Genomic DNA, 25,806 nt, shown 5'->3' with positions numbered 1-25,806 from the left:
AGGAAACATGTTTATGGGTGAAAGGGAGAGAAAGCAATGCATGCTGGGTAAATACGCTTCAGGCGTTTTGAATGTAAAATGCAGCAGCAGCAGTCGGACAACAGACAAACTGCTGTGCCCTGGATAGTGACTGACAGGTGGCAGCTGTAGTTTTGACTTTTATCAAAGCAGCAGACGGTGGGAGATAATCTGAGGTTTTAATGTTCAACATCAAATAACGTCTCACATGAAGCAGAAACAGCTTCTTCACATGAAACGGCTTCCTTTCGCCTGACAGACGACACTGAGGGTTCAGGCTTTCCTGCTAAGTGTTAATGCGCATCTGTTGCTTTAGTTCACATCCAGCCAAGATGGACTATTTCTGTACATCTGAACGTTTTAAAGAATACAGTAAAACACTGAAGGAGCAGGTCGACTACAACTCCCACAATGCATTTCAATAACAGAGGGACAATCACAAGGGGACAGAGTGTAACGGCGCCAGAGTTAAAAATTGCTCTGTAAAGAAAACAGAGCATCCGAGAGGTGTGTGTGTGTGCGCGCGTGTGTGTGTGTGTGCGCGCGTGTGTGTGTGCGTGCGTGGGCGCATGCGAGGGAGAGTTTCCCAGTGACTGATGGCTCCTCATTGGTCGCCACAGGGCAAAACGTGATCATGTGACGTGGACAAACTCCAAATGGAGCGAGTCAGTGATGCGTCGTGTGTCGATCCAGGAACATGTGTTTGTGTGTGTGTGTGTGTGTGTGTGTGTGTGTGTGTGTGTGTGTGCGTGCACACATCTACATAAACACCAGAGATTCTGTCAACATAAATAATTTTAATCTGCTTATTAAACTCCTTTTTACTTTTTAAACGTGCAGCTGTCTGAGTGTAAACTTTAAATATTTATTGTTTGACATCTAGCCTAGCACGCTAGCTGTGTTAGCGCTTCTTTGTGCCATTTCAGAGCTATAGGCTAATGCTGACATGCTAACCAGCCTTGTTCAGATCAATTCGCTTCCTGTTCTGGAAAACAAGGATCGATGCTGTCGCCTCAGGCGGGCGCGCACACACACACACACACACACACACACACACACACACACACACACACACACACACACACACACACATTTATGCACTTATAAGGTCCTATACATCCTAGGATGTCTTTTGGGGACGGGTGTGTTTGTGAGGACCTGACCATCACTTGCTTCGCGGGGACGTCTCTGGTGTCCTCACACACACACACATACACACACACACACACACACAAACACACTTCCAGGTGTGTGTGTGTGAAATAGAGGCGTGGTTGATGCTGATGATCATTGATCCGTCCACAGAGAGTGTGTGTGACGGCCGTGGCGGTCCAGTCGTGGTTGTGGCGTGCTGGGCGGTGGGTGTGTGGCGAGCGGCTGCGTTGCTTCAACGTTAACCCTTCTTCTGCTGGCAGGACTGACAGACAGGAAGGACGGACTCGGGGCTCAGGATGACGAGCGCGGCCCCGGCGAGGAAGCCGTACCGTAAGGCTCCGCCACAGCACCGCGAAACTCGCCACGGCCTGCCCGTAGCTCCGCCCACGCCCGCTTCACCACACGACATCGCTCAGGTAAACCCATGCACCTTCGACACGCCACCCTTCTCGGTGCAGCTCGGTCACCTTTCAGGCGGCGCCTTTAAGTGGCGTAGAAGCGCGGGGATGTTGCCCCCGCCTCTGCCGCCGCTGCTTGTCTCCGAATCCGAGCTGGACGTCTCCAGCGTGTCCAGTCTGGAGCTTTCCATCCCGTCGCCACCTGTCGCCGGTAGCAACCAGCGATTTCCCGCCACTCGGAGTCCAACGCGTGGGCTCAGAGGTGGGCGTGGCCATCAAACGAGCTGGACTGCAGCTCCTCCGAAGAGCATCCTGAAGCAGCCGGCGTCGCTGGGGGTGGAGTCTGCCTGTGATGTCATCAGGAAGTCGAAGTCGGTGGAGCTGCTGGACGTGACCAGTGGGCGGGGCATTGCTGCCGGTCACCACCCATCCCGCTCTCCGGACTGCCGCGCGGCGTCGGCGGCGTCTGACCCGCCCTCCCCCCGTCGGACTGCCTGGAACTGGAAGCTCCTTGAAGAGAAAGTTCGTTTCTCCAGCTTCCTGGACGAGATAACCTGTCGCGTGCTGAGCCCCGCCCACCTCAGGCTCCTGGGCAAGACGCCATTGAGGGGGAGAGGAAGCCCCGCCCCCCGGCGCTGCCACCGGGGGGCGGGGCTTCCCCGAAGGCGGGGCATGGAGGGAAAGGATGCCCAGCGAACGCAACGCTGGGACAGCTGGGTGGCGGCGGTGCGGCGGACGGACCAATGGTACGAGCAGCTGCAGGAGGAGGGGGCGGAGCAGGAGCCCCCGCCTCTGAAGACTGATGTCATACAGGGGGAGGGGCCAAAACAGGAAGTGAATATGAAGAGAAAAGGAACACATAGACACAAATATAAAACTCCTGCCTCTAATCTGATGTTTCATGTCAAGGTAGGGCCTCCTCTTCTTCCTCTTCCTCCTCCTCTTCTTCCTCTTCCTCCTCCTCTTCTTCCTCTTCCTCCTCCTCTTCTTCCTCTTCCTCCTTCTTCTTCCTTTATGATGACATGTGTGCGCATGACTTTTGAATTGTTTGTTTCCTGTTTCTTCTTCTGTTCTAGTGGTTTCCTTTGAACTTGCGGTATTCTCAGAAGAGAATCGATCTCTTGACCTTTAACCCTCTTTTTGTGTTTCAGGAGGCGGAGTCAGACTCCGAGCGGATCAGGTGAGACGCCGTCAAAGTAGAACCAGAACTGTCGTTCTTGTTCCTGTCGTTTCAGCCCAGAAGCTGAAACGTCTGTCGTTCCCTCTTTTACCCAGAATCCTCCAGCAGCAGAATGAGGACCTGCAACGCCGACTCTCTCTCTCCACCCACAAGATGGAGGCCATGGAGGCGGAGTTTGATGGCAGCCGTCACTATATGGAGGCGGAGCTTAGCCGCACCAGGGACGACCTGGACAAAATGAGGGACAAGTTCCGCAGGTGGGTTCCATGTCGGGGTTTGGATCCTTAGAACCGCGTCGTGGAACTGATGAAGGTCGATGGAGGAGTTTTAGTTGAGTCAGAGCAGTAACTCTGCTCTGACTCAACTAAAACTCTGCTGTGACCTGGCAATAATTTTGCTGTGACTGAGCAGTGACTCTGTCATGACTCGGCAGTAACTGTTGTGACTCGGCAGTAACTCTGTCGTGACTCGGCAGTAACTCTGCTGTGACTCGGCGATAACTTGGCAGAAAGCTCCCTCCTCTTCCTCGGGTCTATGTTCAAACCAAACATCCGACACGTGAAACAGGAAGTGAGGGTTAAAACAGGAGGTGAGGGTTAAGCGTGAACCCTCTGGATGTCGCTGAGCTCACTGACGCTTCCCTCTCTCCACAGACTCCAGAACAGCTACACAGCGTCTCAGAGAGCCAATCAGGATCTAGAGGAGAAACTTCACGCTCTGGTAAACTTCCAGCTTTGTCACATGACCTTCGACCTCAGCAGCTTCTTCTTTGGTGGAGTCACAGCAGTTCAAAGCAGGACTGATTTGTGACTCCTTGAATCGTTTCTCAGCTCCGATCGACTTGAACGCACTAATCAATAATTGATGGGCTGTTTCCTCCACATGTGTGTCCATCATTGATCACCTCATAGCCAATCACTGATCGATTAGTCAATGAAAACACACGTGAGGCAGGCTATGGATTAACTGTTGATGGACAGCAGGATGAGGTCAGAGGTCACCGGGGTCAGAAAGACGTTAACTAATTCAAGATCAGTTCAGTTTAACTTCATTCTGAAACTGTATTTAAAAAAATCAATTTGATATTAATTCACACCACTGAGGAGTTCATTTAATTTAAAATCTACATTTGGAGATCAATCAAGAGGATTAATAATTTAGATGAAACTTTTTGACTTTGAGGCTGATTTTTGATCAAATATTCACTTTGATAAAATCTAACCTTCCTGTTCTGTCTGTCTTTCTTCATCTCTCTCTTCTTCCTCCTCTCACGCTGCTCTGTGATGGATTGACTCATCCTCATCTTCATCATCATCATCATCATCATCATCAGGCCGCCGTCAGTCAAACATGGGTTCATGCAGTTGCGTTTCGTTCATGTCCTTCTTCCAATCTGTCCATCCTCCTCCTCATCCTCCTCTTCTTCTGTGGTGTTTTCCACCTTTAACTAACTGTTTACGCAGGAGAAACGGATTTGCTGTCCTTTTATATTTGTTTTTGTTTTTTTTCAAATTTATTTTGTCAGATAGTTTGATCGTGGATCAAACTTCATGATCAATAACATGATCGGTTCTTTCTGAAAGAACAGGAAAGAGGTAAAAGGAAAAACACGAAGAGTCCATCCATCAGCTGGACAGATGACGCTAGGCTATGCTAATAAGAGCTAAATTTCAAGGAGCTCCGCTAAAATTATCTAAATATCAAGAAGCTATGCTAATGTCAGTTGCATAGCAACAAGGTATGCTAACATTAGCTACAGGTTAAGAAGCTATGCTAACATTAGCTATATATCAAAAAGTTACGCTAATATCAGCTACATGTCAAAAGGCTACGCTAACATCGGCTATGATCAAGAAGCTATGCTAAAATCAGCTACACATGTTCTGTTAGACATATACTGTAGTTTCATCTTAATAAGTCATCATTAGCAACACGGCTACACTATGTTAACTTATGCTAGTCAGCTAGCTAGTTAAGAGTTTCGCACTTACATACTAAGTTTATGTTTCAAAATTATTTTCCCTCCCTACCACTAAACATTATGCACTTGGTAGCTGACAACAGCTAGCTGTTAGCTGGTTCGTAGTCTGGAGCTAATGTTAGCCATGTAGCTACTACAGCAGGGTTGCTCTTTGTGCAGTAATGGACACGTCTGCTGCGGTTCCTGATCTGCTGCTGATGTTGCTAACTAGCAAATTTACTTAATGCTAGCTGCAGTAGTTAGCATTAGCTGCTAGTTGCCATCAGTGCTTTTGAAGAAGCTTGACAAAAACATCTCAGTTTGTATTTTTGATCAAGATCTTATCAGATATTGTTGATCATCTCAGAACAGCAGTAGCACCATTGCATCCCATAATGCATCTGGATTCAAATGATCTGGGAAAACGTAGATTTCACGTTTTCGGATAAAAATTTTTTCTCAGACACAAGGATTAATTTTAAATGAAGAGTTTGAATTTAAAATGAAAAAACTTTTAGGTCATCTGTGTTTTACTATTTTTAAGCAGTATCTGCAGAAACTACAGAAAACTACAAAAATGGTGTCATCATGGATCAAAACCAGTTTTAAATTCTCTGACTATTTTTTAATTACATTTTTACACTTGTTCCCACATGATCTGAATGAAGCCCCACCTCCTGCATCCTCTGGCTCCTGATTGGCTGTCAGACCTGATCCATCACTTGAACGATGTTTGTGCTCCTCCCACAGCTACGGAAGGTGGAGAGGGACAAAAAGACGATGGACCAGGAGATCGTGGAGCTCACCAACAAACTGCTGGACGCCAAGAACGCTATTGATCGATTGGAGGAGCTCAATGTGAGTCACTGTCTCCATGGTTACTGTCTCCTCATGAAGATGCTAATGTGTTCACGGCGTCATGACAGCCTCTGGTTGTTATGATGATAAAATGCTGAAAGACACATATTTATTGATCAGTGATTTAGAAGTGTTAAAATATCCGTTATTGATCGCCCTCGTTGATTGATTGATCGGTTCATGTGTCCATAGGAGCGCTACAGGCAGGACTGTAATCTCGCCGTCCAGCTGCTCAAATGCAACAAGTCTCATTTCAGGAACCACAAGTTTGCCGATGTGAGTATGTGAGTGTGTGTCAAAGGGGTCGTCCTCCTGTAGGAACTAAATAATGTAGGAACCAATGTTGGCCGGGTCAGGTTTCTGCCTGGAGGCATTAACTAATTAACGCTCAATGTTTTGCTAGTTAACTTGGCGTTAACTGAGAAACTTAATGAAATCAAACAAAGTCATCAAATATAAAGGGGCGTGTCTGATGTTTGATGAGCAGGAAGTGACATCAGCGCGTCATTCAGCAGAGGTAGACATGTTGGAGTCAGATTACACTACTGCAGGATTTGATTCATTCTGTGTGGTTTTAATCTCCTGTAATTGTTTCTGGTCAGTCTGAGGGAATAGAACTTTAGTATTTATAGTAGTAATGAAATTAATTTAGTACAGTAGTATGACACTACTTTAGTATTTACAGTAGTAATGTCATTACTTAAGTATTTAGAGTAGTAATGACAGTACTATAGTATTCACATTAGTAATGACATTACTTTAGTATTTGCAGTAGTAATGACATTACTTTAGTATTTGCAGTAGTAATGACCTCAAATGAAGATTATAGATTGTAATCTAATAAATAACAACATACAAACAATTCATCTTATGAACAACCTCTCAGAAGCAGTAGTGTACGTATGTTGAGGACTACCTGTATTGCGTTTTTGTCGTGATCTTAAACTGCTGCTGCCTGGCAGACCAAGCTGAGGGCTGCGGACACACGTGACGCTCCTTTAGAGCTGCAGTCGGGCTAATTAATGACTGATGGTATTGATCCTGTGCTTCCATTAGAGCCATTAGAGTTTATAGAGACTCAGCTGTTCCGACCTGTCGCCTCCGATCGGAGTCATTCCTGGAAACACTCTGACTGTGTGTGTGTGTGTGTGTGTGTGTGTGTGTGTGTGTGTGTGTGTGTGTGTGTGTGTGTGTGTGTGTGTGTGTGTGTCAGCTGCCCTATGAGCTGCAGGACATGCTCAATAAGCACATGAAGAGCAGCCTGCCGGAGCGTGGTCGGGCCCCTGGTGGTCAGGACCCGGACACCCTCAGCCTGACGCCGGCTGATGTCGTCCCCACCTCCGTCATCGCCCGCGTGCTGGAGAAGCCGGAGCCGTTGATCCTGAACTCCGCCCAGTCCAGCAGCGCGGGCCGGCCCGTCGCCGAGGACGTCTTTGTGCACGTGGACATGACGGCCCCCCCAGGGGCCGAGGGCCACTGTCGGGAGAACGGCGGCAGTCAGGCGGCGGTGGCTTCGGCGGCGCAACAGAACGGTTCTTGCCGCAATCAGAGCAGCCTGGAGGAGGACGGCGGGGGGGCGTCGTCCTCCTTTGAGAAGCTGAACCCCTACCCGGCGCCGCCCCCCCCCAACCCGCTGTTTCCGGGTCGCAAGGTCATCGAGTTCTCGTCCGACGACAAGGTGAAGATCCCCAAGAACTCGCCGCTGCCCAACTGCACCTACGCCACGCGGCAGGCCATCTCCCTGAGTCTCGTCCAGAACGACGACGAGAGGCCGGCCCCCGGAAGCCCCGCCCCTTCCTCTTCCTCCGGGGGCGGGGCCCACCAGCGCACGCCGCCGTCGCAGCGGGACGCCGCCAGCGAGCCGCTGTCCAGCCAGTCGAGTCCCTTCAGCAGCCCGCCTCAGGTAAGGGTCGGCCGCGTGACGCCGTCGCCGCTTAGGCGTGGCATTAACGTAGCTCCGCCCCTTCCCCCCTCCCCAGGCGCCCAGCGTGCCGGCGAGCTCTGGCAGTTCCGAGGAGGACCTCCTCGCCAACTGGCAGAGGATGTTTGTGGAGAAGATGGCTCCGAGCTGCGACGGCGCCCACCGGACGTCCTTCAGCAGCCAGACGGCGCAGGAGCTGCAGAGGAGGCGGCCGCCGCCACCGGGGGGCGGGGCTTCGTCTGCCGCCGCCCACCGCAGAGCGGCGTACTCGGACGGCGAGGAGGGGTCGTCGGCACGCAGCTGGACGCCGAGTCGCGGCTCCAGCCTGGACACCGACACTGACACCGAGCCGCGGTCTGGCAGGAAGGGTCGCTACGGCGACGAGGAAGAGGGCGAGAGGCTGCTGATGAACCTGGAGGACGACGGCGGCAGCGGGGACACAGCGGTCACCATGGCGACCAGCCCCGTCGACTCCATCGGGAAGGAGCTGGAGGAGGAGGAGCGAGACGTCCTCCCCTGCGACCTGCCTGCCATCCCGCCCCGCCTCCTGGACTACGAGGGGGGCGTGGCCTCGCAGCGTCCGCAGAAGAGCCCGAAGAGGATGGGCGTGCACCACCTGCACCGCAAGGACAGCCTGACCCGAGCCCAGGAGCAAGGCACGCTGCTGGACTGACGCTTGCCGCCGCGCGTCACGCTCGTCCCTCACTGTGCTCCTCAGCACTGTGTCTGTTTCCACGGCAACGCAAGAGGTCCCGCCCATCCAGGATATAGCCATACACAACCGTACGCTGCCGAGCTCGCCACCTGACCCCGTGTGTGTGTGTGTGCGTGTGTGTGTGTGTGTGTGTGCGTGTGTGTGTGTGTGTGTGTGTGTGTGTGAGAGTGAGAGACACTAACCACAGACTTTGATCATCTGTCCACATACTTATGGCCATATACAGTATGTGATCAGATGTCTTAATACAAATAACCATGGCCAAAAGTATGTGGACAGCTGATGAGGAAGATTGGTTATACGGAAGTAGACTGGTGGGTTCTGATATTGAGCAGCTGATAATCAATGACATCTAAACAGTTGATCAACAAGAAAATAGTTTTGTAACTTTTTAAAATTCTAATTTTGTTTATAAAAAAAAAAGACAGAAATTAGATGAATTTTGTTCGAAACTGAGACAAATCAGAATGAAATCAAAACTTTTAAGTGACACCTGCTAATAGCCAAAAGTATGCGGACATCCGCGTCCATTTACTGAATGTCTCAAGAAACTGTTTCTGGCGAGAATTAAGAGAAAGTATTAATTATAAAAGATTGTTTATATTAAATACTCTGGAATGTTTGTTAAATGTGTTGAGTTAATGTGTCCAGCTAATTTTGGCCATTTCGTGTTTTGTGATGAGGTTTGTACACAGAAATCACCCAGTGGCCAAAAATATGTGGACAACTAATTTCATTTTTATTTTTACACCCCATCGGTGTGTGTGTGTGTGTGCGTGCGTGTGTGTGTGTGTGTGTGCGTGTGTGTGTGTGTGCGTGCGTGTGTGTGTGTGCGTGTGTGTCTGTGTGTGTGTGTGTGTGTGTGTGTGTGTGTGTGTGTGTGTGTGTGTGTAAACTTTATGGACATCTTTGCCTCGTTTTCTGAGCGGGAGCTTTTATTTTGAAAAGATGCACCAGGACACACACACACACCGTCAGTGCCTCTCTCTCTAGAAGGTTGTGAGTACAACGCCGGGCCGTGGGTCAGACTTTTATTTTCTGGACTTCCTGTCATGTGTTATTATTTCACTACTTTATTTCATAGGGTTAACTTGCGACCCCGCCTCTTCCTGGCTTTGACTGCTGAGGGGCGGGGTTAGGGGCGGAGCCTCTCCTTTCCGGAATGTAACCAGTGAGCTGTTTTTGTTTGTGTTTTTATTGATTATGTGGCGTATTAATGGATTATTAAGAGATTATTTGCGGTTTGGTTGGTTGGTTTTGTTTATATTGTGTTTCTGATGTTTTTTTGTGTTCAGATATTTTAATTAACTACGGAAGCCTGTTAGTGCCAGAAATATCATCTGAAATGATCTACAACTGGAGAAAAAGAGTAATAAAAACATCAGATGATCAATCATCAAAAGTATTAATCAGACCTAATATTATTGATCATACAGAATACATTAGGACTTATTGATCGGTTCAGTTGAAAATAACACTTTCACTGCTGGATTAATATAAAACTGATCTGAATTTGTAATGAAAACAGGACATTTAGTTTTTGTAGGTTAAATTTTAAAACTAAAAAATACAAAGAAATATATTAAATATAAAAATATATGACACTTATGAATGATTAGGTTTTAATGCAATGGCAATGAATTAAAATGTTTAAGCTTTTATTAATTTCTGATCACTAAGCTGAGCATCCAATAATTAATCAATAATCAATAGCGTAAACCTTTCTGGCACTGCTGAGCCACCGTATTTCACCTTTGTTCTTCTCTGGTTTTGGGCTTCGCTGATTGAATGTCGACTCATCGCCTTCCTAACAGCTCTGATTGTCACGCTCACCAATCAGTCCAATCATTGGCTGATTGATCGATTGTTTGATTGTTCGAAGTGATTGGGTATTGATGAACATGTCTGTATTAAAGCTGCCGTCTGTGATTTGTGTGTCGGTGCCGATCAGGAAGTATTAACGGTCATCAGCTGTGGTGTCATCACCAATTAATCAACTTGAGTATTGATTAGCATCATGAAAGTGATGCACATGAGCACCAATCACAGACGAGCTCGGTAACCGTTTGGTGTGATGACGCTATGATCGCTGCTGGTGCATGATGGGACACGGACGACCTTCCCTTGAACTTGCTGGTCACATCTTCGATACCCATGTTAGCATGTTTGCGTTAGCATGTTGACATAAAGAAGGATGAGTGGTTAGTTTAATAATTGTAATTCTCAAAATGTTTGCTACACTGGATAGCACTTAGCACTTTTTTGTGCTAAGCTAGGCTAGTAGCATCTTTTAATGATGATATCTAACAGGTTGCAGCAGTTTTACTCATGCTAATGAAATCCCTGTTAGCCTGCAATGGGAGGTAGAGTGGTGGGCAGCCCCTTTATGGAGCGCCCAAATGAGCAGCTTGTGAGTGGGACGGCGCCTTGCTCAAGGGCGCCTAGGCAGTGCTCAGGAATTGAGCTGACACCTCCCACTGTCAGCGCTAAGCTAACCTGCTCATTTGGTGCAGGTTGTGGCTCCTGCTAACATCATACTAGCAGCAAATTTCAGTTAAATGTTCACACATTTAGCATTAGCGGGTTAGCATAAGCGTGCTGTGAATGTTGGTGTGTTAAATTCAGGACCTGACTGCTAGCGTGTTTCGAATGTGACCTTGTTACTCAGTGGGTAAATAAATCATGTATCCGTGGTTTTGGTCCTTTAGCTGCAGCGTTTTTAATGATTTAAAACTCTTTTCTTCTGTAAAGAAAAGAACTAAAAGCTCCGACAACCCAGACGAAGGCTTGAACACACCGTCAGACCGGTCCTCGGCTGCAGAGCGTTAAATTATTAACGTTTTATTACCGTCAGGTTGCACCAACGTTAGCGTGTGTTTAATATTTTATATTAGAGCAGCGTGTGTGTGTGTGTCAGAGTGATGCATTCTGGGTAGGAACGGGAGTTACATCTGGACTCGTGCAACTTTAATGACTCGTCTTCATGTTTAGAATCTGAGACTCTGGCCCGCTGTCTCGTCTCATCCAAGGTCATCCTTTTCCTCCTCAATCACATGATCTCCATGAGCTCTCTGTTGTCGTGGAAACGTAAAAACATCAAAAAAAGGTCCTGAGCTTCTGGAGCTATTTTGTTTAGCAAACATTAAGGCTAACATTAGATATTCTAACAGTATGCTAATGATAATGTTTAGCTATCCATTACCTGCTGGTGGTCACACTGGTACCCAGTTTCCACTTGGGTAAATGAGTGGGTTAACTATTTATTTTCTTTAGCTTTCATGAATGTGTGCTAAGCTAGGCTAAATATAACAAGGCTAACAGTCTTTGTTGGTTCATCCCTGGTTCTCGGGGCCGCCCGGGGGCCCGGAACAAAATGATTGCAGGAATAAAAGGGGTTGTGAAAACTTTCGGAGCTCTTCTGAGATCAGTTCTAGGTCGGTCTATGTCCCAGAATGCACCAGGAGAATGAGGATTTGCACCAGTCGGTGTTCATGTTCCTGACATTCTGTTGTTGTTTGTTTCTCCCTGATTTCTGGGTTCTGATTGGAGCACAGTATTAGCAAACACTGAAATTGATTTCTACTGAAAGCTAACTAACTAGCATAAGCTAACAGTGGTTTCAGCTAGCTGTTTGCTAGTTTATCACAAACTGGTTTTCTTTTCTGCATCAGAACTGCATGCACAGGTTGTTATTGTAAACAGTTATGCTAATGCTACATTAGCCTAGTTGTTGATAAGAAAGAATAAGATGGGTCTAAAACCTAGTTCTGGGCTTAGAGTTTAAATTTCACCATGATTTTCTGATCCAATAGAAAACCAGGAAATGAAACACCTGGTCAGACTGTTAGCTAATGAGCTAACCTGTGAGTTTATATAGAAATCCCTTCCGTTGTATTGCTAACATTACACCAACGTGTTCTGTTTATGTTTAGCTTGTGTGCTAATCCGATTTTCTTTTAGTAAGTGAATGGTGCTGGTTAGCTGGCTAACAAGCTAACAATATTTAAGGTGGAAAAAAAATGTTTCTGCTGTGGCTTAAAACATGACGGCTGTTTGGGATGAGGACCTCCCACTGCCGCCATGATGGGCGGAGCCTTCATTCAGGACAAGCTCACCTGAGAAACTGAAACCTGGACGGGGCAGGAAGTGGTTTAACTATCAGATGATTGTAGCCCCGCCCCTTGCTCTCCTCACAGGTGCTGTCAATCACTAACAGTTCCATGACCTCTGACCCCAGCTGTGCGTGTTTTTAGGGTCACCTGACTCTGATGATCTCAGCAGGTTCTCCCTGGTCTGATTGTGTCACTTCCTGTTGGGAAATAAAACTTAAAAAAACAAAAAAGACTGTTAAAAACACAACTAACGATTTTATTTTCTCAATTTGTAACCAATGTATATTTTAAAAAAATAAAATATTTTAAACGTAGCTCGTCCTTGTGTTCTGGCTTGTTCCTCACAGGAAGTTGTTTCTTCTTCTGTGGTAAGTTCATTTTTTTAATCCTTTTTTTTTTTCTTCAAAATATTGGAATGATTGTTTTATTTCAAAATAAATTCAAACTTAATTTTTTTCAGCTGCTGATTGAATGTTGTCATTAATATCGATAACTTCTCCTCACATTTGAATTCGTGCTGATCTTTTCCAATGAATTATTTCCCTTCGTTCACCTGATCTTAGGTTGTAATTGAGCCGTGCTGCCATCTGCTGGAAGCCTGAGGAACTGAAGATCTTCAGCTTGAGAGCCGCTTCCTGACTTGATTTCCTTCATGATTAATCAATCAGCTGACCTGAGATCTGATCTTAACTCTTCATCGATCACTGATCCTGAAAAGGTTTTTCTGTTATTGTTCTGTGGATGTTTTTAACAAAATCTCTCAATAACACCGAGAACACTGTTTTTTTCTTTTAAACTTTATTGGGTGTTTTCTTTTAAAAAAAACTTCAGGGTTTCTTCAGTTTCCTGAAGTATTCTTCTAGAATGTTCTCCAGGTCTTCCTCCACGTAATCTCTGACCACAAACATCTGACCGTCAGCAGCGCCTCGAATCATGGCCGACAGACCTGAGGGAGGGGGGGGGGGGTTGAGACAGAATGATTACTAAAGATAAGCAAATGACTCCTACTATGGCGAAACCACCCTACCATCTGATTGGCTTGTTACAACTGGTCCAGAAGCTGATTGGCTGTCTATAACGGTCATCAAAGGTTTGTTTTTGTAAAGTGTTTATTTGTGAACTTCCTGTTTTGTTTTTTTCTTTAACACTTTAATCAAAGTGATTCAGAAACGATATTATGAATTGATTATGTGACAATACAACTTTATTTATACCAAAGCCGCGACAACCAGTCCTCCACTGCTATAGTGGATATCACTGTGTTTAGCGCCTGGTTATTAAAGCTAACTCACGGGGGGTTGGTGATGCTAGTAAAAAGTTACCTCTGATTGGTCGAGCCAATCAGAGGCAGCGGATTAGTGTTGTACCCAAACAGGAAACAGGAAGTGTCCTTACGTCGCCCTGACGACGGTCTGAACAGACACAAAATCCTCTTCTTCATGGTGACGGCGCGGCCGATCTCGTAGCCGACGCCCAGAGACGGTTGGGTCACCTCCGCCACGATGACTAGACACACACAGGTCAGAGGTCACACACACACACCTGCAGACGACACTCAGGGTCAAGCCACACTCTGATAATCAATGACTGATCAGTTTACCGTCAGACTCTTGTAGCCACTCGACATCTCGGTCGTGGATGGCTTTTTCTCCTATGGCTATGACATCCTCTCCTGTCCAATCACAGCACAGCCGATGAGTGACGTCACATACACGTGTTGATAATCAAATTACTGATCAATTGCTCCAAAATATGAATTATAAAATATAAAACCCAAGAATACAATACTTTTTTTTAACTTTAGGGTGGAATGGAGACATTCCATCTTAAAATGACATTCACTGATTGATACAACCGCGCGCGTGCTGCTGCGTGACGTCACCTTTCTCTGTGATGTCACTGCTGCTCACGTGCTCGGTCAGGACGGTCCCGTAGGTCTGGAGCTTCTTGACGATCCTCTGGTAAACCGGCAGGTCGGCTCTGCCGCCGCAGATGCTCCCGCAGAAGTACAGCTTCATGTCGCCCATGTTTCCTGCTCCCACTTCTGGGTTCTGACGTCACTGCTTCCCACGTGCGGTACAAACGAGGCGTTGCGTAATGACGCTCGTACGCGGGGTTTCTCCGCTCTGATTGGCTGAATCTAGGGTCGAGAATCTTTCTGGCTTCTGATTGGGGCGGTACGATAGCGACTTACATCCGGGTCCTTCTGGAACCTTTCCTCGCCATCATTCAGACGATTATAACTTTTTACATGATGGACATTTAAAAATAGTTTTTAATTTTTAATATGAAATATAAAATATATTTATTTTTTAATAATTTTTAATATTTCAAAAATTTTCATGTTTATTAAATCATTATCTTTATTTAAAAAATACTTATGACTGTACTTATTTTAAAATATTAAATGACTGTGCATACAATCATATTTAATGTTATTTTTTATATATTAAATATGACTGTACATAGATGTATTGATAGATAATTCTAATTCATAAAACACAAACACTGGAGCCCATAGTGTTTATTAGTCTGTACAGAAACTATAAATACAACCCAAGAAGAAGAACGAAACAAAACAGCTGAATCAAACCACAAATGAAGAATTAAACTGTACAAACAGGAAAGACCTGGAAAAAAAACTTTGTGACAGAATGTGTGCGTTTAGGCCTCCATAAGGGCCCTCATTGGGTCCCTCTGGTTCCCCATTGTGACGTTCAGGGTCAGTTCAGGCACATCTCTGGCCACCCGCTGTATGGGAGTCAGGTGGGGTCCATCCAGAGGCCCCAGCAGCCCTGAAAGCACAAAGACAGGAGGCGTCACTCTGACAGCAGCTTCACAGGTCCACGGTTAGAGTGAGCGCTTCGTCAGACGCTCGAGGAGTGATGTCACGAGGAGTGATGTCATAGTCTCTGACCTTCCAGGATCTTGTGGTAGGCAAAGTGAAGGTAGAGTGGGAACAGCATGTGGAGGAGCGCCAGCGTCCCACACAGGAGCAGGCGAGGCGTCTGTCCGACCGTCCGAGACAGCAGAGCGGCGACCTGTCAGAGACACACACACACACACACACCGGGTGAGCTCACCGCTGAGGCAGCGCAGGGGGCTGATGGGATACGCAGTCCTCACCATGCGCAGAGTGGACAGTCCCCCCAGCAGCAGCCACAGGACGTAGAACAGCGAGTGGAAGTGGATGTTGTAGCTGATGAGGAGGATGACGCAGTGACCAAACAGACCGTAACCCTGGCAACGAGAAAAACTCAAGCGGTCATCCAATGACAGCTAGTCATAGCCTAAGGACGTGCAGTCACGTGACCCACCAGCAGCGACAGCGTCTGCAGCATGGTGATCTGAGCGTTGACCAGGTACGCCAGGAAGTAGATGAGGGAGGAGGCGCCCAGCCAGTAGCCGAAACACGTCCCGATGGCGGTCCCCATGAGGGTCCCCTCGATCTGGAACACACACAAGACAATCATAGGTTCACACTGTCCAGGTCTGTTCAGGTACATGTGTGTGTGTGTGTGTGTTCTTACAATTACGGTGTTTGACGTCTTCATGCCTTGCAGCAGAATCGCCACCAGAGTGAAAACCAGCATCAGAGGACCGTACAGCTCGCCCGCGATCTTCTATACAAAGAGAGACCAGCCTGTCAGAGACTGGACTAGATTCAAAACCCGACTCTAAACCAGATTCTAAACCGGACTCTAAACCAGATTCTGAACCGATTCTGTATTTCTGATCAGCTGATCCTGGATCAGCACCCTCGTCTTACCTGAGGGAAGTTGATCATGCGGACGGGTATCATGGACTCAATGAGCCTGAAGAGAAACATTTAGCCACAGTTAGCGGCTACCTGGACAGGAAACACCTGACGGGGAAACAGGAAGCGGGATCCCCTACCTGCTGCGGACCTGCACAGGCTCCACGTCGAAGTACGGCCTCAGGATGTCGATGTTGGCGTACAGGTTAAAGGCTCTGGACGCCTGGCGCTTCCCAGCCTGCCACACCTGAACGCACCATGCAGGAAAGACAGACGGTTAGTGAACGCACCGTGCGGGTTTCCGGTTGCGGAGGGCCGGACTCACCTCGTCCGCCACCTGTCGCCCCAGCTGACCCTTCAGCCCCTTCACTCCCAGGAAGTCGGCGTCCTCTCCGGCGTCGTCGTCGGTGGCGGCGGCCTCGGCGGCGACCTCTTCCTCCTCCTTCATCCTCTGGTGCATCTCCCCCATGTCCTCGAAGCTGGAGCCGGACGTGTCGTCCAGGTTCTCCATGTCCACCACCGCCGAGCCGCTGCTCTGAACGCACACGCAGATCCATAATCAATAATCCATCGACTGAGCACGAGGTTCAACACCAGTGGAGTTCAAGAGTTCCTCTCCCATCGGTAGCTATGACGTCACTGTGATGTGATTGGCGTATTTATTTTATTTAATTTATTTTTTTGATTTTTAAAATTATTTATATATTTTTTATTAATCTAGTAATTAATTTTATTTCCATTTGTATCACTGCTAAGATAACCTGACAGTCGTTGGTTAGGTTAGCCACGTATAGCTCGCTGCGATATGTTAGCTATGCTAGCATAACAACTTTTTTCCCAGATCTGCACTGTAAACCCGTTAGCATGCTATTTAGCCGCTTTAGCATGTTAGCTTACCTGGATGAGGTTGTCATCGAAGCTTCCCCACGGTTCCGTGTTCGTGTTTTTGTTCCCGGAGCCCGCAGACATTTTCCCGGTGGAAGCGGTTCGGCTGAGTTCCGTGTTTGTCCCCGGGATGAAGGTTCTCAGCGGACGGGGATCGATCTCCGCGCAGAAGCGAGTAAAAATCGGTTGTTATGATCAGTAAAATTTACATTTCCTCAGCAGAACGTCCGCATTGACTCCGCCCCTACAGCGGATGCGCAAAACGTAATGACGTAGTTGAAATCACGGCTGGTAAATATCGCGAGATTCTCGTGTTTGCTCGTGATCTGATGATTCTTCATTTTTAATGCCTAATACTTATCAACAGTAAAATTTTAATGTTGTTACAAACAAAAAAATGTAGATTTATGCTTACTGCGATTCTATACATTTAATAATAAATTTTAAATATTTGTATTATATATCTTTACCACAATATTTTTTTATATAAAGATTGATTATTTTATTCATGGAAAAACCCGCTGTGCTTTTGCATTTAGTTTGCCGAAAAAATTCGCATTTAACAAAAACTACGAAAAATTAGAACTGATATATACAAATTTATGCATATCTTTTGTCAAATTTGTCAGAATGTTCAGTTAAGACCTTATTGAAAAAAATTGATTTCCCTGGCAATTAATAGTTCAGGCTTTAAAGGGTTAAAATAAATATTTATCATGTTAATTTTAATCATGTTCTATACGGAATCTACAAAACAACAAAAGATTAGCGCTATTCCCATTTTTTAATCGGGTAGATTTTGTTTTTCTTTCGCTCTGCTCTGCTGTGATTGGACTTGAGAGGATCGATCGATCTATCTATCTATCTATCTATCTATCTATCTATCTATCTATCTATCTATCTATCTATCTATCTATCTATCTATCTATATGTAACAATACCTTAAACCGTACTTAAATAAATAATAACTACAACAGCCTTTTTAAGACCAAATTTAACAACAACAACAACAATAATAATAATAGAGATGCAGTTACACATTAGTAACAGCAGGGGGCAGAGTCATTCCATCGTAGACTCTCGCCAAGTCTCGCGAGACTTGTTCCCTGCCGGGGGTGAGTTATTTTTCCTTGGCGTGATCGTCGTGACTCTAGTTTGTAACCGGTGGGTATTACAGGCATTAGCGGAGCTTTTTCCTGGTCAACGGACCGCAGAAGACTCTCTGAATGTTCATGACATCCAAACCGAAAGCCCACAACAAAAGCCCGCGGTGAGTTGAAGACGTCATTGCCGAATTAAACGTTTGTGTTCTCCACCAAAATGTCCGCTAACATCGCGGCTAGCTCAGCCGACACGTTCCCTTCTCTGCTGGTTTCTGACTGCCACGGTGTCACCGAGAGGAAACAACCCGCTCGTTAGCTCGTCTTATTATTATTATTATTATTATTATTATTATTGATTACCTTTCTGCTAGCAGTCAGACCCGATGACGTCCTGATCGATCATGCTAATATTCCCGTAGCTAACGGGCTGTTAGCGTCAGTGTTTCCCCTCTAAACAAATCGAACCGAATCTGCTTTGGTTAATCGTTTATTTATCAATCATCCGATCATCAATCAATATTCTGCTTGGTGTAAGGTGGTGTTTTCACTTTTTCACGTACTATTAGGATCCCCTTTGTAATTCGGCTGATCGATAATCGTCGCGTTTGTTGTTTAATCCGTGAATTCCAGTGCATTGGTGCCGTGGCCGTGACGTCACGCTGGGTAGTTTTATTATTTTCAGCTGTGACCTGCGGATCAGATGACCTCTGACCCGACCGAGATAATCATTTGCTAATGTTTCGGGTTCTGAACCATGAACCCCCCCACCTCCCTTTGCCCCCCCCCCCCTTGGCGTGTACGTGCGGTCGGACAGCCCGTCATGGCGGATTAGTTTCCTCATTCCTCTGAGCTCCGGTGTGAAGCGGAACAAAAGCCGGGTCTGGTTCATCCTCCGGCCTGAAGGCGCGTTCGAATCTCCTTTGTCACCGAATCTCCGTCACCAGGTACCGGATTGTGTTCGTTACCCACCGGCGGTCAGCTTCCAGCTGGTCGTGTTGTTATGGGACCTGAAGTGCATCTGAACTATAAGGCGCACATAAAAGCCTTTAATTCTCTCAAAAACAGACCCTGTGCATTATAATCCAGTGCGCCTTATACGTGAAAAGGTTTTAAAATAATCCAGTGCACTTTTTAGTACAGAAAATACTGTACTGTAGTCTGATAAACACTTTACTGGGAAAACACACACACACACACACACGGATCAGTTGTGCTGTATGATTTTGTTGCTGAGTCAGTTAAAAGTTATTGTGAAGTTCAGATCATGTGTTTTATAGTTGTGATAAAATTTCACAACATGCTTTAAAATTTATTTTATGTGACCTGTGAGAGCATAAAAAATCAGATTGTTTAGAGATAAACAGGTCAAACGTGTTCTAACCAAAACTACATCTCCAACAATGCAGTAATTCAGCCCATTTTTAACATTTACAAAAACGTTGTGAACAAAGTTAATGTCCTAACTTGTGTTTGATGTTATTTTTCTTTATTTATCGATAGTTTGATCCTTGATTGATGGAGTTCTGTGGGTTTAATAACCTGACAAATTAAAAGGATTTACGTTAGAACAGAGAAGCTAACAGGTTTTTCCTGTCTAACTGTAATGTTTGTAACTTGAATAAGTAATAAATTCAAGTTACAAACATTATTTGTAACTATTTTTAACATTTCTTAACATTAAGGAGTAGTTATATTTATTTTAATTTACATTTAGTTACATTTATTAGTTACATCTGGTCCTTTGAGGACAGCAGTTATGCTGATGTGGACCTCAGTGAAGATGCGTTTTGACACCCCTGATTTATAATCAATCTTAATAAGAGGACACCCAGACAGGGTGTTTCACTTTTACGTCTGTCTCTTATATTGATCATCTATCATCCGGTCCACCCGTAGACTTGTTGATAGCTGATTGATAATCAGTGGTTCATAATGGATGTCTGCAAACCAGTGACGTACTGGTTCGCCTGGGTTCTTATCTTGGGTTCTCAGCTGTCTAGAGCTGATAATGGAGGGGCCTCCGAGGCCTCGCCCACTTCGGGTTACGTGACCTGCTGCCCTCCGGCTGCATGAATCTACAGGTCCAGCTGACTGCAGTCACGTGACCCGCTGCTGGCTCCTCTTATCGCTGGAAGAGCCCCGCCCTGATCTGTTTCCTCTAATCTGATTGGTTGAGACCTCAGGCTTGTTTTTCCTCTCATTTCCTGCAACAGTTGAAGCAGATAAAAATAGTTTAATGGTTTGAGGGGTTGATCCCAGTTCATCCAGGTGAACCACTGGCTCTCTGACCAATCAGAGTGCTCGTTGTGAAGGAGAGAATGCAGCTGATCTTTGGTCAGCTGAGTCACACACATAACAACAAGTCTCCTTCGTTCTCCGTCGTAAACATTTGACGCATCAGAAACCCGGCGTGAGTCTCGACAACCGACGCTCTCATCCTTTATCTACTTCCTGTTCCCAGAATGTCGTTGGGGGACGCGGCGTCCGGCCTGAACCAGTGCCGGCGGGCCCAGGATCAGCTGGAGGACGCCATCGACGGCGTGATGAGGGCCGAGCAGCAGCTGAGGGAGAACAGCAGAGAGGTCAGGACCTTCACCCTCCTCATTCTCACCCGCTGGTCGCTCGGCAACGGTCAGCTGATCACGGCCAGCTGCGCAAACACGCTAGTGTTAGCGTTAGCCTTCACCCACGGTGCCGAACAAAGTCTGAGATCGTCAGCCACGAGTCACGTGATCTGTGTGTGTGTGTGTGTGTGTGTGTGTGTGTGGAGGTGGAGCTGTTGAGTCAGCGTATCAAAGCCTAGAGGGGGGGTGTGGTCGGGTCAGGGTATAAAGCAGTGAAACAGGCGGCGCTGGTCAGACGACAGGTCCTCCTGTCAGGTGAAGCTGCTGTGCTCTGATTGGTCGGCTGACACCGCGTCATGTGACTTCAGATGCAGCTGCTGTTCTATTAACCGGACTGAAGCACTTGGTTTTGTTTTGAGACGTGTCTCTCTGTCTCCACCCGTCTGTCTCCACCCGTCTGTCTCCACCCGTCTGTCTCCACCCGTCTGTCTCCACCCGTCTCAGGTGCGGGCGCAGCTGCAGAGCGCCATCAGTCGCCAGCTGGAGGTGCTGCGCTGCAGGGAGGCTTGTCTCCTGGGGCAAATCGACCTGCTGGAGCAACTGAAGATGGAGACCCTGCAGCAGCAGCTACACCAGCTACACTGGGTACCTGTCTGTCTGACTGACTGTCTAATTCTGTCTGTCTGACTGTCTCTCTGACTGACTGTCTGTCTGACTGTCTGTCTCTTCCAGCTCAGAGGTCAGTTTGACGTCATCGTCCATCAGCTCCAGAACAAGAACAGCAGCAACGACCTGAACAACCAGCTGACCAGCTGCATGGAGAAGTAAGCACACACACACACACATACACACACACACACACACATACACACACACACACACACACACACACACACACACACACACACACACACACACAGTAATTTAAAGATCAAGTGATCTTTGAGATGATCTCCGTAAACACCTGGACACACATGAAGTCATTGTCTGTGGATAATCCGTCTGTCTCGTGTGTGTGTGTGTGTGTGTGTGTGTGTGTGTGTGTGTGTGTGTAGGTTGTCTTCTTTCAGTCTGACGCCGGAGGAAACCCCTGAGATGAGTTTCCACGGCGACACTCGATCCCTGAGGAACGCCATCACCTCGTTCGGTTGCATCGCCGCTCCGGTAAAACACACACACACACACACACACACACACACACACACACACACACACACACACACACACACACACACAGACATAAATGACATGTTTTCTTCCTGCTGTTAGCAGCTGGTGGAGGGCGTGTCCTCCCAGAGCTCCGCCCAGGTACAGGATTGTCCAATCAGCGCCAAGAAGCAGGTAGATCGACTCGGCTGTTAAATTGTATCAAAAATTCATGAAACCTGGGAACCAATCAGCTTCGACCAATCAGAATCAATGACCTGTAACATAGATCAGATTGATTGATCGATCTGTGATCAATGCGTTTGATCAGCTTGAAGGTGATCAGATTGTTTATTTCAGAAGATGGACGCTGGTCTGGACGACTGGCTAGTGGGAACTCCCCAAGCAAGAAGCGATCCCATTGGTTACCAGTTCAGCAAGAACCCTGAGGATTGGCTGGTGACACAGAAAGAGAACAAGGTGAGCCAGATCGTCACGGCAACCAGTTGAACGTCAGCTGACCTGTGATGTCACATCCAGGAAGCAGCTTCACGTTGAACGTGTGTGACTTCCTGCGTGCCTGCAGGTGACTTCCTGTCCCACGGCCCCGCCCATGGACTTCCTGCAGGCCTGGGGTCAGCTGATGGACCTGAAGGTGTGGCTCCTGCAGGACCACGCCCCCATCAGCAGGGCAAGGAGCGAGAGCAGCTGTAGCTCCTCCTTCTCCATCGAGAAGATCGACGAATCGGATCTCCCCGTGTCGGCCAATGAGGAGGAGGATGATCTGAGCGACTGGCTGGTCACACCGGCTTCCGTCGCCATGGAGACGGTGTCGGACGCCGAGCGCTGGCGCCGGGTGTTCAAGCCGTTCGAGGAGAGCTGGAACCCCAGCGATTGGCTGGTGGGGGCGCCCCCGTGCTCCTCCTGCCGCCAAACCTCCGACGCCATGGAGATCGAAAACCTGGGCCGGCTCAAGTGCCTGAAGGCCCCGCCCATGGCCCCCCCAGCCGCCGCCGTCGACCCCCAGCCGCCGGTGTCCCTGGAGGCGTGGCTTCAGCAGGTGGTCCCGGTGCAGCAGGCGTGCCGCGCCAACGAGGTGTGCCCCTCCTACTCTGAGTGCGTCTGCGATGACAACTGTGGGCGGGGCGCCCTGAGCGCCTGGCTGCAGCGGCGGGACGGGCGCGACAAGAACGGCGTCCCAGTGGCTCCCGAAGCCCCGCCCACCGCCAATAAGGTTCCTTCTCCAGCATCAAATGCACCTCCCACCGGCAAGAACGCCCCACCTTCCACCCAGAACGCCCCGCCCATCACCAAAGATGCCCCGCCCACCCTGCACTACCGGGACCAGGAGCAGAAGGTGACCCGTCTCGGTTCGACCCTCAATCATGTGATCGTCTGTCAGTCATGTGACCCAGAGAAGAACAAAAAAATCCACTTCCTGTTTCTCTCTCCAGGTTCAGGCCATCCTGGAGGCGTGGCTCACGCCCAGCCCCTCCCCCTCCTCCTGTAAGTCGACCATACTGAGCCTTGCCTCCTCCCCCCTCTCCGAGTGGGTGGTGCCGGAGACAGCCAAAGGGGAGACCCGTAGCTCCTCCCCCCTCTCCGTGTGCCGCAAAACGCTCGATTCTGATTTCTGGCTCATCCCCCACCTCACGGCCCCCCCGCCTCAGCCCCGCCCATCAGAGGACGAGGACAAATGGCTGGTGAAGAAGAGCCAGGCACAGGTACAGACGGTTTACTTCCTGTTTCCTGACTCTACTTCCTGTTTCCTGACCATTTCCTGTTTCCTGACTCTACTTCCTGTTTCCTGACTCTACTTCCTGTTACCTGTAGGAGCGCCTGGCGCTGCCGACCGTCTGCGACCTGTTCTCCTGTATGAAGGTGGGCGGTGACAAAGAGCAATGGCTGCAGAAGGCGCCTGAACAGGTGGGCCGGTCGTCGCCCGAGTTTACCCGGCGACAGGTGATGTCATCGAGGTTGACCTTATCTTCCCTCTCCTTCCAGATGTGATGAAGATGAAGATGAAGGGTGCGTCACCTCCTAATCACCGATCGACTCTCGATCACAACTATCTATCGCCTTCCTGTGCTGCCGCTCTCCTCCAATCAGGATCACCAGACCCGTTGTCCTGGCAACCGGAGCTCATTTTAAATTCACTTTAGCTGATTGATCTGATTTGTTTTAGTTTCTTAGAAGTCTGATTGGATCAAGACGAGAGAAGAGAAACCAATCTCATTCATTATGCTTTGATGCTTGTCTTTGTTGCCATGCAACACATCCCAGAATACTTCTCATTCGATCCTGGTGGGAGGGGGCGGAGCCTCAGGCTATGGGGTAATTAAATGGGTGGGGTCATGTATAATGGTAGAGCTACAGTTATAAACCAGCCTTTATTTTAATGAAACTTATTTTAACAAAACTATGAATTTCTGTGTTTTATTTTGAAATATTTCTCTTTTTCCTGTGTGAGTAATATTCCACATAGATCTATTTCCTGTTCCGACTGCAGGCTGCTTACATCACTTCCTGCCTGCGTTGACCAGTTTGTTTGCACATGATTAAAAGGAAAAAATATTTTTATCATTTATTCATTTTTAATCAAGTAACAGGATTAATGCTCAACCTTTCAAATTAAAAGCTGGTTTCCTGTTGTGTGCCCTGCGATTCGTCTTGCAGGCAGCTCGTCTGGAAGGCAGCGCTCAGGGCAATTACAAGGACTCCCAGAATGCTTTGGGTGCAGGCCTCTGCCGTGATTGGTGCTTTTTATTGGAGCGTTGTGGTGGGCGGGGCTCTGTTGTGTTGAGCTGGGATGTCATCAGCGCTCTCTTCCTGCTGTGATCCTTTACAGTAAATAAAACATTATGACATCATAACGTCCCTGTGACATCATTCTGTCTTCAATGAAAAGTCAAACAGGAAGTCGTTCTCTCTGCTTCCTGCTACAAAAACAACAGCATCAGATCAGCTGACATTCGCTGGAATCGGACGAGGAAGTGAAGGTAACAGGAAGCGAGTTAGCAGTTTTAGCGTTCCCACTTCCTCCATCAGGAGGTGGGCGGGGCTACACTCACATGCTTTCGATTCTTTAAGGCTTTCTGATTTTCAGTCTTAAAGATGAACCCTGGAGGAGACATTGTCATCAAACTAACTATTGATAGATGAAAATCACCAAATAACACACACACACACCTAATAAACTCACACAGATAAACAGCTGATCAGGTCACGCCCCTCCAGCAGGAGAACGCTGATAGGGAGCGGTGACGTCACAGACCAGACCACGCCTTATTGGTCGGAACTTCTAAAAAAGCGGTTCTGTCTTCACCTCCTGATGAATAATTTTGCGGGGTTTCCCAGGCCCTGTTCCAGGGGCCCGAGGCTGAACCTGATCTAAGGTCAGTTTGCTGAGTTTATTTAACCTAGAGGGAAAACAAACTGATCAGAGTTCAGTTTGTTCAGGTAAACAGCGCTGAAGATCAGCTGACACACACACAAACACACACGGAGTTTTTTTTTTCTTAAGTTTCTGTTAATTCGTTGTTGTTTTTAATAGTAAATCATTTTTATTTCTTTATTTGAACGGACAACATGATTTTGTTTTTAATTTTCCTTCTGTAAAGGAAACAACACGTTTCCATCATGTCTTTAACAAAAACAAAACTTTATTACACGTCGTAAATCGTTAAAGTAAATGAACATGTTGACCTCCGGTCTCTAAAACTCCATCCCAGATCAGACAGCGCCCCCTGCCGGTCTGTAACCGGGTCCAGGACCGGACGGCGCCCCCTGCCGGTCTGTAACCGGATCCCGGACCAGGATGTAACCAGACTCGGATAGATCGATCGTTTCCTCCAGGTTGATTCCACCGACATGATGACATCACCAGTCAGCTGATCACAGATCCACAAAACGAAAATCATTAAAAATGAAACTTTCTGTCTGCAGAAAACAATAAATCAGGGGGAAAAAAGTTGGTTTTTAGACCAAGTAGAAGGAAGTAAATGAATTCTGAGGGGAAAAAATGATGGAATCAA

At 47.4% G+C, this 25,806-nt stretch overlaps 4 protein-coding genes across 10 annotated transcripts in view; 2 read left to right on the top strand and 2 right to left on the bottom strand.

The window, feature by feature from the left end:
• Positions 1–12,550, top strand: part of tjap1 (tight junction associated protein 1 (peripheral)) — a 17,978-nt gene extending 5,428 nt beyond the window's left edge. Inside the window, exons 4-12 of one of the 3 annotated variants that reach the window (XM_068327867.1) lie at positions 1,434–1,589; positions 2,723–2,751; positions 2,847–3,008; positions 3,405–3,471; positions 4,085–4,114; positions 5,462–5,569; positions 5,762–5,845; positions 6,783–7,472; positions 7,549–12,550. In XM_068327867.1, coding sequence (XP_068183968.1) covers positions 1,470–1,589; positions 2,723–2,751; positions 2,847–3,008; positions 3,405–3,471; positions 4,085–4,114; positions 5,462–5,569; positions 5,762–5,845; positions 6,783–7,472; positions 7,549–8,163 — 1,905 coding nt within the window. In that variant the 5' untranslated portion in view covers positions 1,434–1,469 and the 3' untranslated portion in view covers positions 8,164–12,550. Of the gene's footprint in view, positions 1–1,433; positions 1,590–2,305; positions 2,481–2,722; positions 2,752–2,846; positions 3,009–3,404; positions 3,472–4,084; positions 4,115–5,461; positions 5,570–5,761; positions 5,846–6,782; positions 7,473–7,548 lie in introns of those variants that run through there. The other 2 variants (XM_068327869.1, XM_068327868.1) reach the window with 2 other exon arrangements.
• Positions 12,551–13,096: 546 nt separating this feature from the next.
• dnph1 (2'-deoxynucleoside 5'-phosphate N-hydrolase 1) lies at positions 13,097–14,381 on the bottom strand. Its single transcript, XM_068327889.1, has 4 exons — positions 14,200–14,381; positions 13,918–13,989; positions 13,713–13,823; positions 13,097–13,263 (listed from the first exon to the last, which is right to left on the bottom strand). The coding sequence occupies exons 1-4, from the start codon at positions 14,342–14,344 to the stop codon at positions 13,145–13,147; spliced, it is 447 nt and encodes a 148-aa protein (XP_068183990.1). The 5' UTR covers positions 14,345–14,381; the 3' UTR covers positions 13,097–13,144.
• A 444-nt stretch (positions 14,382–14,825) lies between these two features.
• yipf3 (Yip1 domain family, member 3) lies at positions 14,826–17,198 on the bottom strand. The gene is made up of 9 exons (XM_068327555.1): positions 16,972–17,198; positions 16,400–16,609; positions 16,215–16,321; positions 16,087–16,132; positions 15,848–15,940; positions 15,635–15,766; positions 15,444–15,557; positions 15,235–15,358; positions 14,826–15,112 (listed from the first exon to the last, which is right to left on the bottom strand). The coding sequence occupies exons 1-9, from the start codon at positions 17,041–17,043 to the stop codon at positions 14,982–14,984; spliced, it is 1,029 nt and encodes a 342-aa protein (XP_068183656.1). The 5' UTR covers positions 17,044–17,198; the 3' UTR covers positions 14,826–14,981.
• An 871-nt stretch (positions 17,199–18,069) lies between these two features.
• Positions 18,070–24,667, top strand: ncoa4 (nuclear receptor coactivator 4). Of its 5 annotated transcripts, none has more exons than XM_068326646.1 (11): positions 18,070–18,229; positions 20,524–20,644; positions 21,131–21,271; positions 21,359–21,450; positions 21,682–21,790; positions 21,899–21,967; positions 22,136–22,252; positions 22,359–23,129; positions 23,227–23,496; positions 23,606–23,698; positions 23,777–24,667. In XM_068326646.1, the coding sequence occupies exons 1-11, from the start codon at positions 18,186–18,188 to the stop codon at positions 23,780–23,782; spliced, it is 1,833 nt and encodes a 610-aa protein (XP_068182747.1). In that variant the 5' UTR covers positions 18,070–18,185; the 3' UTR covers positions 23,783–24,667. The 5 variants fall into 5 exon arrangements, with proteins under 5 accessions (XP_068182747.1, XP_068182745.1, XP_068182746.1 ...); XM_068326644.1 differs by having other exon boundaries at positions 22,133–22,252; XM_068326645.1 differs by having other exon boundaries at positions 21,896–21,967.
• The last annotated feature ends 1,139 nt before the right edge of the window (positions 24,668–25,806 follow it).

The sequence above is a fragment of the Antennarius striatus genome, chromosome 11 (genome assembly GCF_040054535.1).
Source record: "Antennarius striatus isolate MH-2024 chromosome 11, ASM4005453v1, whole genome shotgun sequence".
Classification (NCBI taxonomy): domain Eukaryota; kingdom Metazoa; phylum Chordata; class Actinopteri; order Lophiiformes; family Antennariidae; genus Antennarius; species Antennarius striatus.
This window is presented reverse-complemented; position numbering and strand designations above follow the sequence as displayed.

Excerpts from the sequence above, each read along its gene's own strand:
- yipf3 (XM_068327555.1), bottom strand. The coding sequence starts at position 17,043 with ATGTCTGCGGGCTCCGGGAACAAAAACACGAACACGGAACCGTGGGGA. Across the intron at positions 16,610-16,971 it reads TCGATGACAACCTCATCCAG|AGCAGCGGCTCGGCGGTGGT; the intron begins GTAAGCTAACAT and ends GTGTGCGTTCAG. Across the intron at positions 15,767-15,847 it reads AGACGTCAAACACCGTAATT|ATCGAGGGGACCCTCATGGG; the intron begins GTAAGAACACAC and ends TGTGTGTTCCAG.
- ncoa4 (XM_068326642.1), top strand. The coding sequence starts at position 18,186 with ATGTTCATGACATCCAAACCGAAAGCCCACAACAAAAGCCCGCG. Across the intron at positions 21,272-21,358 it reads AGCTACACCAGCTACACTGG|CTCAGAGGTCAGTTTGACGT; the intron begins GTACCTGTCTGT and ends TGTCTCTTCCAG. Across the intron at positions 22,253-22,358 it reads TGACACAGAAAGAGAACAAG|GTGACTTCCTGTCCCACGGC; the intron begins GTGAGCCAGATC and ends GCGTGCCTGCAG.
- dnph1 (XM_068327889.1), bottom strand. The coding sequence starts at position 14,344 with ATGGGCGACATGAAGCTGTACTTCTGCGGGAGCATCTGCGGCGGCAGA. Across the intron at positions 13,990-14,199 it reads CAGTGACATCACAGAGAAAG|GAGAGGATGTCATAGCCATA; the intron begins GTGACGTCACGC and ends GTGATTGGACAG. Across the intron at positions 13,824-13,917 it reads GTGGCTACAAGAGTCTGACG|TCATCGTGGCGGAGGTGACC; the intron begins GTAAACTGATCA and ends GTGTGTGTCTAG.